The sequence below is a fragment of the Xiphophorus hellerii genome, chromosome 20 (assembly GCF_003331165.1).
Source record: "Xiphophorus hellerii strain 12219 chromosome 20, Xiphophorus_hellerii-4.1, whole genome shotgun sequence".
In the NCBI taxonomy this organism is placed as follows: Eukaryota; Metazoa; Chordata; class Actinopteri; order Cyprinodontiformes; family Poeciliidae; genus Xiphophorus; species Xiphophorus hellerii.
This window is the reverse complement of record NC_045691.1, coordinates 31,111,060-31,126,078: the sequence shown is the minus strand read 5'-3', so window position 1 is coordinate 31,126,078 and position 15,019 is coordinate 31,111,060. Positions and strand designations below refer to the sequence as shown.

The following is a 15,019-nucleotide window of genomic DNA, read 5'->3' as shown; positions in this document are numbered from 1 at the left end:
CCCCAAGCTCCAGTGCTTCTGCCCTGTAGGAAATGCTAATTTTATGGCTTCGTGTGGCCTGGCCGCACAGCGGGAGGCCCCATTGAGTGATCTGCATTTGGCCCCTGTTTGTCTGGTTCAAAATAAGAGTGTTGAATCTACCTTTTACACATGCCGTAAGATTAACTGTATTAAGCACTGAAAATAATCATTTTTCCTCAACAGGTTGTTTTTGCTTTTAGATATTGGTTGTCTTGTAAGACCTCGTTAAATTGCTTTTCATATGTTATTGATTCGCTCTAGCAGAAGGAATTCTCTGTTTTTGACAACCTTTACAGATAAAGTCCATTGAATGTGAGATTCTGTGTGAGAACCTGAATTTGAACACAACTGGGTCATTTACTGGGTCAGGGTTATCAGGCAGCCGGTGGTTTGTCTTATTATTCAAACGTTTTCCACTGAGACTGCTTTGCCGTTTTTTTTTCTTTCTCTGAACCGTGTCTGACGGTATATGTGACAGGAACCTCCTTTAAAAAAACGGTCATGTAGCAATATTTCTTTTTTTAAAGCTGATCTCGACACAACAATGTTTGAAATTGCCACCAAAGTGCAACGACCGTCTTGCGTTAAAGATTTTGTCCCACCTTAGCCGGATTACACAAATTGTCTTTTAAAGCGATATAATATTGTGATATGGATCATATGTGTTGCATTTGTTCAAAAACACTCTATTGTCTTCAGAACTGAGTCAGACACAATGAAATTTTATCACTGATTTATTTTGGGCTCTTGAGCAGCACACTTGAGGTTAAGCAGTAATGGACACTGTGGACAGATTTCTCTAACATGTAGCTCTGGGTGTGAACATTCAATGAGATGTTATTTCTTGAGGATGCTTGTCTGGCTTAGGGCCAGTCGCAGCACTTGCAGGAATCCCAGTAGACGAGACCAGGCTGACAGTGGTGGAGGTAAGTGTTTCCCTGGAAACACTGGAAGTAGGTGGTCTTATCAGCTGCATTCTCGTACAGCCCATCAGGACGGCCGACGCAAAAACTGGCAATGGGATCCCTGGTGGTTGAGGGTCGTGGTGTAGTGGTTGGCTTTGGAGCGAAACCTTGATATGAGGACAACAGAAAAAAAAAATCAATCTGTAGATTAAGTGGCTAAAAAAGAACATGCTAAGAGATAGTAGAAGAGAAGAAGAAAATGTACCCATTGACATTCTGAGGTGGTTGATCAGGGGGTACGGTCCTTCTGAACAGAACGATCCGCTAAAGTCATCCATGTCCAGAGTCCACACATGAGCGCCGCCCAAAGACTCTGCAGTCATAAACTGGACCTACAAGAGCAATAGAAAAGGCCATCAGGTTGATAGAAACAGGAACTATGACTGAACCAATGAATGAAAAACAGCTTTACTTACCTTGGAAGAAAAGCTGCGTTTGTCATCGTAGCCCACCCAAGCACTGCCGTAGGTGGCATAAGGAACATGCTGCTCAGAGATCCAGGAAACTACAGCATTGTTGGTGAAGTCGCAGGTCTGGGAGCAGAACCCAAACAGAACATTGAGTTATAAAGCAATTAAACTTGGCACAACTAACGTAAAGATCCACCTTTCTGCTCTAAATGTGTTTTTTCTCATTACACGTCGATTTTATTCCACTGTTTTTTACAAAAATTGCTCATTATCATAATTATTTCTGACTTGTGCCAAAAAAGTGAACCGAGTTCGTTAATGTCGAAGCCGTACCTCGTAGTAGGCCCAGAAGCCAGCGGTACGGGTGTAGGGCCCAGCGTCTGCGGGGCCGTTGGATGGAGCTCCCAGGCCGTTCGCCGATGTGCTGAGACGGTAGGTCCGGCCGTATGTTGGGAAACCCAGGAGCAGCTTCTCCGCTGGGGCCCCCAGAGACCTCCAGTGAGCCACTGAGGAGTTCTGTGGAAAAATAGTTTAGAAAGTACAACGTGAAAGGTTTTACAATGTGGATATAAAACATTCACTCAAATTTGATGAAGTCTGTCCAGAAGGCTGGTTGGGTTGACAAGCAACAGTAAACTAGGATCTTCAGTTTAGAATACAATATTTATAAATACCACTTTAAAGTACTGGTGACACACTTTTTTATTCAATCTATATTCACTCAGTGTGAATGTAGATTGAATACAAGTTATTGACTTATATTTACAAGTCAGTCCTGTGTCCAGTGTGATCTAGTTCTAGTTCCTTACGATGTTGTAGTGAAATTGTGATCCGATGTCAAGAGAGCTGCGGTACAGTGGGCTGTTGTGTCCAGTCACTGCCTCCCAGTGTCCATGGAAATCGTAGGTCATGATGTTCATGAAGTCCATGTGGCTGTTGGAATACAGATAGAAACAGCATTTTTGATTAACATGAAGGCAAAATTCATAGAAACTTAGAAAATGAGGCTGTTCTTAACAATTAGGTCCTGTGAGCGGCTACTGTGTGGCTGTCTGCTGATCCAATTCACTTTGGTCAATGAACGATTTCAAACTATTTCAGAATCAGATTTATCTCAATGAAGAAAATTGGAACAGAAATATTTAAAAATATAATTTCTCTTTCTTACTACTTTCTCACTACTAATATGTAGTTATTTTTTTACAAAAATGGAAAAGCAAGAATGAATTAGTGCACATATGCAAGTATTAATCTGTAAAAGCATTGTATATACACATTTTTTTTAAAAACTGTATAGGATAGCAAACAATTTATTAAAAAAACACTTAATCTGAAACAAAATATGTTCTTAATATCTTTGTTTGCTGAGAATATTAAATTATGGTAATAAAACAATCCATCCTCCTTTTCTAGGGTCATGTGTTTAGGGGTATGACAAAAAGGATGTGATATTTCCCAGGTCTTAAAATCATTTAGACTTGACCCCAACTGTACAACATCATGCGACAGGCACCTACTTTTAATACTTGTTAAATAAAGATTAACCCTGTTTGTGAGAATCAAAGATCTTCGCTCCTTGTATAAAACTTAAGAGGAAAATAAGCAGCAGGTGCTGCAGATTAAATTCCCTTTCTTAACAATCAGCAAGTGTGACTGCCTCTATATAAGCAGTTGCTTTTACTAGTTTGCTGATCTGGTATTTAAGTCTGTCTCTGTTCCCCTCAGTCTGGACCGGAATAGATGACGACTGCACACTACAGTACAAGCATAAATGACTTCAGGGTCGCGAAACTTACGGTGCGATCTTGCTGACGTCGTACGCCTTGTCAATGGTCGAAACGAAGCTGGCCACATTGGCTGAAAGCAGCAGCCTTGTCTTCCCGTTTTCTGTGGCGTCATCCTGGAACGCGTTGGCCAGCTCCTGTACGCAGAAAGACAGACAAAGATTTCAATTTTTAAACGAGAACCTTTGTTTTGACACAGAAAATAAGCAACAATCTAATGTACTGTTCCATCTACAATTGAATGATCCTATCTTACATAAGGACTAAGGACAAACTTCTCCAAAGCAGAAGTTAAATAACAGATAACAGCACATTAGAAGTTGCTGTAAGGGGTAGTGAGGAACGGTCTGCTTACCGAGACCAGCAGAGTGAAGCTGTCCTTGTCCTCCGGTGGGCTGCCGTTGTGTCCAGGATACTCCCAGGCCAGATTCAGCCCGTCAAAGTTATGGGTGCGCAGGAAGCTGATTGCTGACTTAATGAAGGCTTGTCGAGTCTCTGGTTTGCCAACCATGGCAATGAATCTGAAAGGAAAACATTTTATATCTGCTATAAGGATTCAGTACTTAAGAAACGTTCACTTCATTTTACAGTAAGTGTTGATAAATTGGGACTTACGGGCTCACTCCATTTACAGTGCCTCCGACAGACAGCAGAGTCTTCAGTGCGGGGTTGCTAAGTGACAAAGACAGGCAGAAAATAGGGCAAACCTTAAAACAAGTGAAGAAATTTGCCATCATAATCATGCCAGGCCAATGTAGTTTAAACAGCTTAGCAGTGAGCTAGAAAAATGTAACATTTCCATCCATCCATTCATTACTTTGTGGTTATCTGGGATCAAGTCCAGGGGGAATCCCTGATGCCCCTCTCCTTTGTGACACCCACAACTGATTTTGGGGAATCCCAAGGATTCCCTGGCCAGCTGGGATACATAATCTCTCATGTGAGTTTTGGCTCTTCCCCAGGGAAATCTTCCAAAGGAGGCACAGAAAGCAAACTAATCAAATAACCAAGAGATTCAGTTCATTACGCCAGATTGTTGAAAAGGTTTCTCCAATCCTAGATACATCATACTCCTGCAGTATTCCCCCACAAAATCCCCCAGGGGACATGGCTGCAAGGTTCAACAATTCATCTGAGTCTCTTCCATATCACCTGATAAGGAAGGTACCGTCTCTTGAGAGTTGGAACATACTCTCTAGTCCTCTTTCCTAAAAGTTGGAACCATCGTAGGAGGAGTGCATGCTGCAAGTTAATGCTTTGGCTAACTGTGCTTGGTTTTCTTTGATCAGGAGAGTCAAACTCCAGTCTTTGATGGCTCTGCAACTTTTTTTTTAAAGGTTTTGTTGGCTCTAGAGGCCTTTAATTGATAGTTAACTGACAGGAAAGTTGAAAAAAGGGAAAGATGTGCTGCAAAGGTCGCCAGGCCGGGAAGTGAACCTGCGACGGCCGAGTCGAGGACTAAGGCCTCCATTTATGGGTTGTGCTAAACCCCTGCGCCACCACAGCACACCAGCTCTGTGACTTTTAGACGTGTCTTTTTCCAACACGCTGGAATCAAAACGCTGAACTGCCTCTTCAGTATGCGGTCCAGCATTCTGGATAATGAAATTTGATTCAGGTTTAAGGGTAAGTAACATACTTCTATTAGATTTATCACCACAACAGTTTTGTTTTCTTTCCATTATGTTTTTAGTCAATTTTGTGCCCCAGAAATAATATCGGTGGCCAAGGCAGACAGATGCTATTGCACTCAGCAAATACAGACATGAGAAATTGCGTCGCTATGCAGACTTACTATTTCTTGAGGCTGTCAAGGCTGGCGTACATCTCCGGATCATTCCACTCGATGGTAGTGATCTGGTTGAAGCTGTTGATGGTGGCCAGAGCGTAGATGACATGGGTGCAGAGGAACGGGTCAATGTTGTCCGGGGTGAATTTACCACCGATGGGTCTGTACTGGGCCCAGTTGGTCATGTGACACACCAGCTTATTGGATGAAGCTGAGGGCATTTGGAGAGAAGCCGTAAAGATGGTCAGCATTCGGTCACAAAAAAAAAGCAACTTTATTATTTATTTTACAGCTGAAACTCACCGATGTGGGCGAGGACCAGAAAGCCCACGGCGGCTGACAGACAAAGAGAGAGAGGACGATTATAAATATAGTAATTATAGATTATGCTTTACTGACAAAAATAAAATGTCACATCTTAATAAAAAAACAGCAAGACCATGGCATTCATGATTGGCAGATAAAATCTATTTGTTGTGCTCCTATGGTCTGGTTCATATTTGTTCTGGTATGTATCTTTTTGTATATATATATATATATATAATTTAAATATTTCAACAGCTGTACAAATAATTCAATTCAATTCAGTTTATTTCTGCAGCTCTGTCGCACAACAAACCTTGTCACAAAAAACTGCAAAAAATGTAATTTCAATTCAATCACACATACATTCCAATTAATCTTACGTAGTTATCAAACAGTGCATAAAACTCAGTTTAATATTCAAATAGTTTAAAAAGTCGGATCATTGGCCTATGATAATAATAATAATAACTAACACCTTTCGGTTTAAATAAAAAATATATCGCTGTTTTGTGTTTTGGCCTTCAGTGTCCTCCCTGCGTTTTGAAGCAAGCCGAAAAAAACAAACTTCAAAGCTGCATTTTCTTTGTTTCACTGGACAGGAAATTCAGTTTCATACATTTTTGTTCAGCCACAATTACAAACCAGGTTTTCATTTCTCATGTTGCCATGTTACTTTATCTCAATATTATAGGTATCTATAACTGAAAAGAAAGTTAGACCATTTCTCAGCTGCTAAGCTCTTAATGTTTGAGCTACCGACTCCTATATCATCTTATTATCTATACTAAATGATCACCTAAACAGTTCAAATCTATAATCCAAACTTTACATAATGATTATGATCATGATGAGCAGGTAGAAGGAGGAGCGGCAACAGCAGCTTGACAATCGTATATATTTGACACACAATAAAATCCATTCTTTGCTTTGAATGCTCATCGGCTTGAAGAGTGAATGAAGAAGGTTTACCTAGGAGTAGTTTAGTCATTTTGTCCCGTTTGGAGTTCCAGTCCCTTCACTGCTGCAGATCTGCAACGCCAAGGAAATTAATCACAGAAAGGGTGGAGGTTTTGAAAATTTAAAAAAATTTAATTAATTTAATAAAATTTATATATATATATATATATATATATATATATATATATATATATATATATATATATAATACCAATTAAATTTCTCTCTAAGTAATAATATTCTGTTTGTGCATAAGACAAAAGTCGGTACCGTTCTTCACGAGGAACAAGGCAGAGTCCTGACTTCACTAAAGAGGGTTCTTATTTATATTATTCTTATTAATGACTAATAGAAGGTGGCAAAGTGCAGCTGATAAGAACTCGGCGTGATGGAGAGCTGATGACATTGATTAATAACTGGACTTCAAGGGCAGAGCGGTCAAACATCTGGAAGTCCGGGAACATGTGCTGCAGTATCAGGCTGGGAGGTGCAATCAGTTTATACAGCATCTCTATAAATGAAAACGATACAAAGAAAGGTGATAAAATAAAACATTACTAGTAAAGGGTTAGATATATCTCTGAGAAGGAAGCTTGCAACTTCCTACTTGGAATGTTGATTTGTGTCCCGATGAACTTTGACCCTGGAGCCAGGCGCATTTAATGAGCCAAAGGGGAGCTACTATTAAAGGGGCAATTCCACACAAACACTACATTTGTTGCGTTGCTGGCCTACTGAACTTTAAAACTACTTTACAGCCGACTAAGAAGTTTTACACATAGAGTTTCACAAAATGACAATTACAAACTTACCTGAGTTTTTTTTTTTTTTTTGTAATAACTGAGATGGTGTTATGAACAAAGACAATAAAGCTTTATTGTCTTTGTGATGGTTGCAAAAGTGTCCACACCCTTAAAGAAAAACTGGAATAACCTTTCAGGATTCAGACTTCATGTCAAACTTCCTGTCACTCATATTTACCCTGAACGTTAATTAATTTCTTGTGTTAAATCAGGGGTAAGAGTCAGAGGAAGGGTAGAAAACCATATCATGTACAGTTAGTTCATGTTATTAAGATTGAATCAGTATGTCATTATTTTTAATTGAATCAACATGATAGTTTCTGACATTTTTAAAACAAATTAAAACATGGTAAAAGGATTAAAAACAAATCGTTTTCTATTTCTATTTACATTTTACTTTTAAAAAGTGAGGAAAGATTTAAAAACTTTGAAAAACGACTTCAATCTTGAGGCGAAACAGTTAAAAAGATCTATTTAACTCATTTGAGGCGTTGTGATTAATACAATCACGTTTTAAATTTAATACAATCAGGAAAAAAAGTTCTTTCAATTCCAATAAGTCTTGGTTAATGACTAAATCAGTAAATAGTTTTGAATGTTGTGGCTTTCCTGCTGTTCAGATCCAGATGCTATTTGTTGGTATTAAATCAGCAGATAAATGCTTCATGATGCTACATCCAGCAAATATGATGGACAAAAAAAGTTCAAATTCTTTTGTCATTTTTCTACATCAAAAAGCTGAATGAGCTTTTCTTGTGTTTCTCTTTGTCATGGCAGACGGCTGGTCGGCTTCCTGTTAAAGCAGTTTTCCTTTCCACTGTCACCACATGCATGCTCAGTTCATATCAATGGATTGATCTGACTATCTTTCTCTATACAATTGTTTTTTTCCATGTTTTTCAGACCACATTTGTTGTGAATCAGAGGATAGATAGACAAAGCAGAACTTAATGTGATGAATTCATACATCCCATCATCCACTTGGATTATATATGGATTTAGGAATCATTCATTTGTTGAAATGGATGAGTTATTATTGGTAAACAGAGTGGAAAAAACCCACAAGTTTAATTCTCTCTGTTCTTCATGTTGGATATGTTGGTCTTATATGGACATAATTGTGTGTTTGTATAAGAAATCCTTCCTGTCCAGTCATCACGTAGCAAAAAACATTTGATTTCCTTTTGGAATTAATATCATATTTTTGAACTGAACTGAATTCACCAACTTTGTGGGGGTTACTTGCATTTTATTTGAATAAAATAAAATTAAAAAAACAACGAAGGTCAGGCAGTGATTTTTATGAGTTGACATAAAAGTAAATAAACACTTTGCTCAAATATAATTCCAATGTGTTTATTTAAAAACAGCTTTACATGTAGCAACCTTCTTGCCCCTTCCATTCAGTTACAATAAAATAAAATAATAAAGATCCAAAGGCAAAATAAGCCAGAACTGATTCAAGCTCGTGACTGGAACCACCTGAAGGCAGGTAAACTCTAAGCACACAGCCAGGTCTGTTTGGCCAGTGCTCCCATATATGGTCACATATCCTTATGGCTCTGCGTTGAACACTGAAGGCATTATGTATTTCATAAGCTGTTCTGGATGAGGGGTTGAATGGTGGGTCACGTTGCCTCAGAGTAGAGCCCAAATTAAAAACTATTAGGCAAAATGGCAACCTACTGTCTTTAGAAAATGTAAGCACTAAGAGGAATATAGATTACATATATCAAGAAAAAAATAATCAGGTTTTCATTGTTTTCCCAGCTAATGTAGAAAAAGTTTCCCAGGTTTTAACTTCACACCCACTGCTGGAGACAACCAGCAGCAACATTACACTGCACTCATCTGCCACCACCAACACCACCCCTACGCATCGCTGACTACAGGAAACGTTTCCTGTTACATCACAAACTGACTGACTCAAAATCATAAAACAGCAACACAAAATATGTTGAAATGACCTAATAAAGCATTTGCATGTGTACAATCAAGTAGTCTATCATCCAACCACCAGCAAAGTAAACAAGTTACAGAACAGCAACTCTGGGTCCAAAGTGGCCAATTTAAACTACTGATGAGTCACAAGATTCATGAAATAAAACAAAAAGAAAGAAAAAACATTTATTGGGATTTTTTTGTCTATTCTTTCTCCTTTTCAACAATAAACAAACTTTTATGAAATATGAATGTAATCGAAGATCTAAAACACAAAAAGGACTTTGGACTGTTACCTAAGAAGAACAGACAATTTTAAATGTTTTGGGCCACAAAGGGCCCCCCAGCCACACTTTGGACACCCCTGAACTAAATCCTGCATAACAAATAAAAGATAGTGCAAACATTGACCAAAAAAAATGGCGCAAATATAAAAAAAAAATAGAGTTCTCGGCAAAACAAGAAATATATAAATAAAAATCAACACATTGAAATAAATAAGGCAAAAAACAAATTTCAGCGATTCCTTTGAACTAGCGATTTATGCTGTATGTTGTCATCAATGTGGCCTGTTTATCTAACGGCCCTATAAATATTTATTAGCGTGATAGCTAGTGTTGTTTCCTTGTCTTTGGGTGACATGTTCTTCCTTATCACCAGTTGAATAAAGTCATTAATAAATGAAACTCCTGGTATTTTTACATGTCTAATAAATGATTGTTCAAGTGGAAAGGACGAGAATTTATATCAGGTTGGCGCAGATCAGCGTAAAGTGTCTTAAATTGTTGTGGTAGATGGTGGTGACGGTGGTAGGAGTTTGTCTCTCAATCGGTGGATTGCCCATTCAAGACCTCGCTCTGCCGTTGTGACCTTGGGCAAAACACTTCACTTGAGTTGCCTGCTGGTGGTGCTCAGAGGGTCTGGAGGTGCCAGTTCATGACCTCTATGACCCCAGCAGTCTGACAGGCTGTAGCTTACCACCATTTGGTTGTCAATGACTGAACGTAGAGTAACACGATTCTAACGAGCCATCATTTGATCCAGGTGCGTTAAACCAGGAAGAGAACTAAAACATGTAGGATGCTGGCCCTCGAGAACCCACTTTGTGCACCACTAGTCTAAAGGAAGATATACGGTCATTTGACCTTGGCTTCTCTGAATAGAGATTGTTGACAGCCGCTGAGTTGGAGTCCTGGGAAGTTGACCCTAAAGGTTTAAAGGGGCGGTATCCATTAGAAAGCAACAGAGAGGCTTTTATCATGAACTGCCTTGTAGCTGAAAGGTGCTATACAAATCAACCTGACTTGACTTGACTATGCATTCTGCGCCGCATTGACGCAGTAATTTATGCTAAAGGAGACCCAACCAACTATTATGGGCATAGAAATTGAAACATACTGTAAGTTTACATTCAGTAGGATTACTATGCCTTTAAACGGTTAAGAAAAGCCCAGATGATTATATTATTATATAGTAACACCAGTTCTGTCAGGAGGAATGGGCCAAACTTCCAGTAAACTCATTTGAAGAGATTTCTGTAGGAAACCCAACGTACTTGACCCAAGTCAAACAATTTATAGGCCATCCTACAGAAATGTTCATTTTAAGGAAATGTTTGAAAACTTCAGAATTTGAAGAACTTTTTAACTTTGTTCATCAAAACTGGAACACAAAATCTTTAGTCTGATTCAATGCCAGACAGTAAAGAAAAAACATATTACTTACAGTATTCATAACTATATGGGTTCAGCTGTAACATTCTATTCATGTTAATCATAAGTGTATTTTCAAATAGCCCAGCCTAGAAAAATAAACCTTTATTGAGCAATGTAACTCTAAAAAATACATACATACATGTAAATATACACAATTATTGAACATTTTTCTGTTGTTGTTCAACTTTATGCATATAAAACCAATTTGATCGGCCTTGACTTTAATACCCTACAACTCCTTTCAGAGGGTCACAGTTCAAATACAGAATCTGAAGGAGGTCCTGATCTGTAACTGCCCTGATTTTCTCAGGCTGTGCCGATGACCTCTGGATTATTGTTATCTGTGCAGCTGGCGGCTCAAGCTTCAAGGATCTCTCCTCTGTGCTTCATTTCCTCCTCTTCTGAAATGAGACCTACTAAAGTTGGGTCATCGCTTAAGTTTGCTGACGGTGTTGATGTGATGTGTGAAGAGCAGGTAATGGGTGTCACGAACATGGAGGACGGGGTCAGAAGTAGTAAGACCTGACACAGAAACAGATACTAACTCTGACCAGGGGACTGATCTGTGTTCTTTGTGTGAAGCCAGAACCAAAGTCCATGAATAGGTACAGGCAGCAGTTCAGTCAGCCATTCAAAACTCAAAAACATTGTAGAACCAGATTCTTTTTTATTACATCATGTTGACCAAAATCATGTATACACATGAAGTGTGTGTTGACGCTGTAAGACTGGTTGCCAAGGTGAGCTCAGACACTAACAGACATAGCAACCATCAGTCTAGTGTAAGCTGAGGTTTTTGATCTGAGTCCATATCTATATTGCCTTTATCTTTTATATATTACAAGAAACACGAAGGCCGTTAAGCTGGGTGTAAAAAGTCATTGTTATTTTTTATACCTTGTATCCTGTTTATGTAAGAGAACAAAGATAAATGATTAATCTCTCTATTGATAACATAAGTGATATGTTGACTATGCATATCACTTATGAAACCGTTATAAGGTATTTAGAACGGTTTCATTATGTCAACAAGCCATGCTTCGAAAGATCAGATCATTTCAATCAAATGTTTAATTATTTTTATTCCCCTGAATTTTTATTCAGGGGAATAAAAATTAAGTGAAGAACCAATATATTAAAATTCTGTCATATGAAATCCATAAGTTTCAACCTAAAGTCACGTAGGCTCCGAAACAAAACTATGTTGCTGTTTATTGGAGAATATCACTCAATACATCAAGCAATATATTCCAATATATGAGATTTCATATCTGGGAAACTCATATTTTCCAATATATTGCCATATAAGCAAAGAGTGTATATGTATATATATTGATAAATATAAAAAGTGTAACACACTAACTACTTGTCATTCTTTTAAAAAGGCCAACTAACTGATTACAAGCTTGAAAACATCTGTGATGCTAATTAGAGGACACGCCTTTAACATGGTCCTGTGTTCAAGTTATGTTGTCTTTTTAGAGGTATCATCATCATCATTAGTTTATTATTTAGAATGATTCGATTGAATAATAATTCAAAAGTAACATCAGATTTTTAATAATTAATATTTAATATTTTTTATCGATTATTGCTTTTTAAGTTATTTCAGTGCTCTTTGTGGGATTTTCAAACATTAACAGAAAGGTATTGACATTTTTATCCACATGTGCATGCAGCTCTCATTTATGAATGACTTCTGAACGTAAAGCTTCAGCAAAGCATAGAGATAATCTGGGGCCTACTAGATATGCACCGACCTGATACTAAAAACTATTCTAGATCTGGTATCAGTGACAATGTGGCCTATGCATAAGGTCGGATCTATTATGTATCTATTAGGTCTGGATCTATGCTTTGTTCTCTGATTTCAAAACAGCTATCTTCAGGAGGCTAATTTCCACAGAATTTTTTGATGAAGAAAAAAAGTTATTAATCACCTTGAAAATGGCAGAAACATTTCTAAGTGATGTTTAAAATGGCATTTACTGACACATGATTCCCTTAATTCATAATAAATAAATAAATAAATAAATAAATAAACACAGCCCTAATAATGCCCTTTTTATTTTTCAAAAATTGTTTTTCTATTTTTTTAATCTGTATGTCAGAAGGCCTGTTTGTGCCCCTCAGCAATAATATTTAGCTAAATATAATAATTTAGCAAAATAAGCTAGTCTGGCTGCCCTCAGTGTAATAATGACTCTCAGAGCCTCCATGTTGTTCAGACTCCTGGTCCATGGTGAGGAGGAGGAGGGCGGATCTGCCCTCTAACTATCAAATTATGGGCAAGAATATTTTTTCATACACTGGTTTGTGAATAAAAATGTAGGTCTGATGTTGACGTTAGAAAAACTGTTTCTATTTATATTTTCATAATCGTCCTTGCAATAGCGGGACTGTTAGAGGCTGGGGTTTTTGTAGAGAGCTGTTTTGTCCACCAGGGGGAGCCACAAGGAGGCTTCTGGAGGAGGATGGTCACCGCGCACCTGTGTGTTATCAGCCTCATCAACACCAGCATAAGAGGAGCGGGTGGCCAGTTCGCCGGCGCCTGAGTGTTATACCTGTTTTGGTACCCTGAGCCCCTCTGAGCTTAGTTCTCTGAGAATTAATTCGTGTACTCTGCTAATCTGAGCCTTTTTCCTCTGACCTTCTCTCAGGATTCCTCCCGTGGAACCGTCCCTCGGTCGACTATGGTCCGATTCCCTGCCCGCCCTCCGACGTGCCTCCCTTCGGCTACTCCCCGCCATTGGAACCCCTCTCTTGTGCAAGAACCCGGACTCCAGCCTCTCTACGACCTACCTCCCTGGCGAATCCTCTTCATCTCTCCCAGTAAGCCCGCTCCATTTCTCCTTCCCCATAATTACTACTACCCACTTACCTGTCATCTCTCCAGTCTTCAGATCACTGACGCCCCTGATCCAGTGGGGGCTCGAACTTACTCACATTTCTCACTGTTGATCTGTTCATCAATAAATTTTATTTATCTGATTCCTTCATCTCCTGTTTGTGTTCTGCATGTGGGTTAAGCGAATAGCGTCCAACATGACAGAACACTCCGGCCTGCATACTGACCCAGCGGATGCACTCAGGAGAACAGTAGCAGAACAAAACTCACTCATTCAATCGCATGAGGCAGCGTTAAGGATCCTTGGCAACCAACAGCATGAAACCAACCAGCGTTTGGACAACCTGGCTAACCTGTTACAAAGGGCTCTTCAACAGGGCGCTGCTGCCGGCGCCGCTCCATCTCCCAATCCAGTCCCTGCTCCAGACTCATCTCCAGATCCATCACCTCCAGTCCATCCCAGGTTTCCTGAGACTCGCCCGCCCAACCCAGAGAAATACTCAGATGAAATCAATCGTTGTGGGGGATTCCTTTTACAATGCTCCCTAGCTTTTAATAACTCTCCACGGAGTTTTGCTCATGACGGAACTAAGATTTCATACATAATTTCTCATCTGTCAGGGAGAGCTCTGGATTGGGCAGAGGCTAGATTTAAAGATCCATCCAACTTTGGCTGCTCGTTTGACGAGTTCCTGGTGGAGTTTAAACAGACTTTCTGTCAAGAACCCGATAACACCTCTAGTTCTAGAAATCTATGGTCTATTAAACAAGGGCCAAGATCTGTGGCAGATTTTGATGTAGACTTCAGGATCAGGGCAGCCTCTTCAGGATGGAATGAACGGGCTCTGAAAATCATGTTTTTTCAAGCCCTTAATGAGTCACTAAAGGACGAAACTAGCCACTACAGATGAACCAAACTCTCTGAATGACTTAATTTCCCTCGCTATTCGTTTAGACAACCGCATGAGGGATCGTAATAAAGAAAAGACCAGGAGGAGTCCGCCTCTGAAGTTTGCTCTCTCTCCAGTGTCACAATTATCTCAACCTCCGTTTCCCTCACAGACCCGGTCAGAACCAGAACCCATGCAGATTGGGCGAGCTCGACTGACTCCCGAGGAACGGCAAAAGAGGCTGAGTTCCCATCTGTGTCTGTACTGCGGGTCGCCAGGCCATTACATCGCTGCCTGTCCTAGTCGGGCAAAAGCCCAGGCCCGTCAGTAGATGAGAGGAGGCTGGCGGGCCAGTTAAAACAAGAAAAGAGAGATTCTCCTCGACTACTTCTCCCTGCCACTCTGTTTGTCAGAAATGATTCTTTAAATTTTTCCGTACTCATAGATTCTGGGTGCGAACAGAATCTCATAGATTCCACCTTAGTCAAACAGATGGCAATTGAAACCATTCCCCTTTCGGTTCCTCTCTGCATTACCGCCCTAGACGGTAAATTTCTACCGCCAATAACTCACAAAACTAAACCACTAGG

The 15,019-nt window shown here is 39.4% G+C and overlaps 1 protein-coding gene and 1 long non-coding RNA gene across 2 annotated transcripts; one reads left to right on the top strand and one right to left on the bottom strand.

The window, feature by feature from the left end:
• Positions 1-737: 737 nt before the first annotated feature.
• Positions 738-6,551, bottom strand: chia.1 (chitinase, acidic.1). The gene is made up of 12 exons (XM_032548594.1): positions 6,503-6,551; positions 6,245-6,304; positions 5,273-5,305; positions 4,976-5,180; positions 3,796-3,852; positions 3,536-3,701; positions 3,193-3,317; positions 2,206-2,329; positions 1,730-1,912; positions 1,403-1,519; positions 1,192-1,318; positions 738-1,093 (listed from the first exon to the last, which is right to left on the bottom strand). The coding sequence occupies exons 2-12, from the start codon at positions 6,261-6,263 to the stop codon at positions 885-887; spliced, it is 1,365 nt and encodes a 454-aa protein (XP_032404485.1). The 5' UTR covers positions 6,264-6,304; positions 6,503-6,551; the 3' UTR covers positions 738-884.
• Positions 6,552-12,954: 6,403 nt separating this feature from the next.
• LOC116709902 (uncharacterized) lies at positions 12,955-13,682 on the top strand. Its single transcript, XR_004336995.1, has 3 exons — positions 12,955-13,263; positions 13,352-13,523; positions 13,588-13,682. It is a non-coding gene; the product is annotated as an uncharacterized LOC116709902 (long non-coding RNA).
• Positions 13,683-15,019: the final 1,337 nt, after the last annotated feature.

Bases quoted from the DNA above. Each gene is read 5' to 3' on its own strand.
- chia.1 (XM_032548594.1), bottom strand. The intron at 1,913-2,205 runs GTAAGGAACTAG...ATTTTTCCACAG, and splicing joins CACAATTTCACTACAACATC to AACTCCTCAGTGGCTCACTG. The intron at 1,319-1,402 runs GTAAGTAAAGCT...TTGCTCTTGTAG, and splicing joins AACGCAGCTTTTCTTCCAAG to GTCCAGTTTATGACTGCAGA.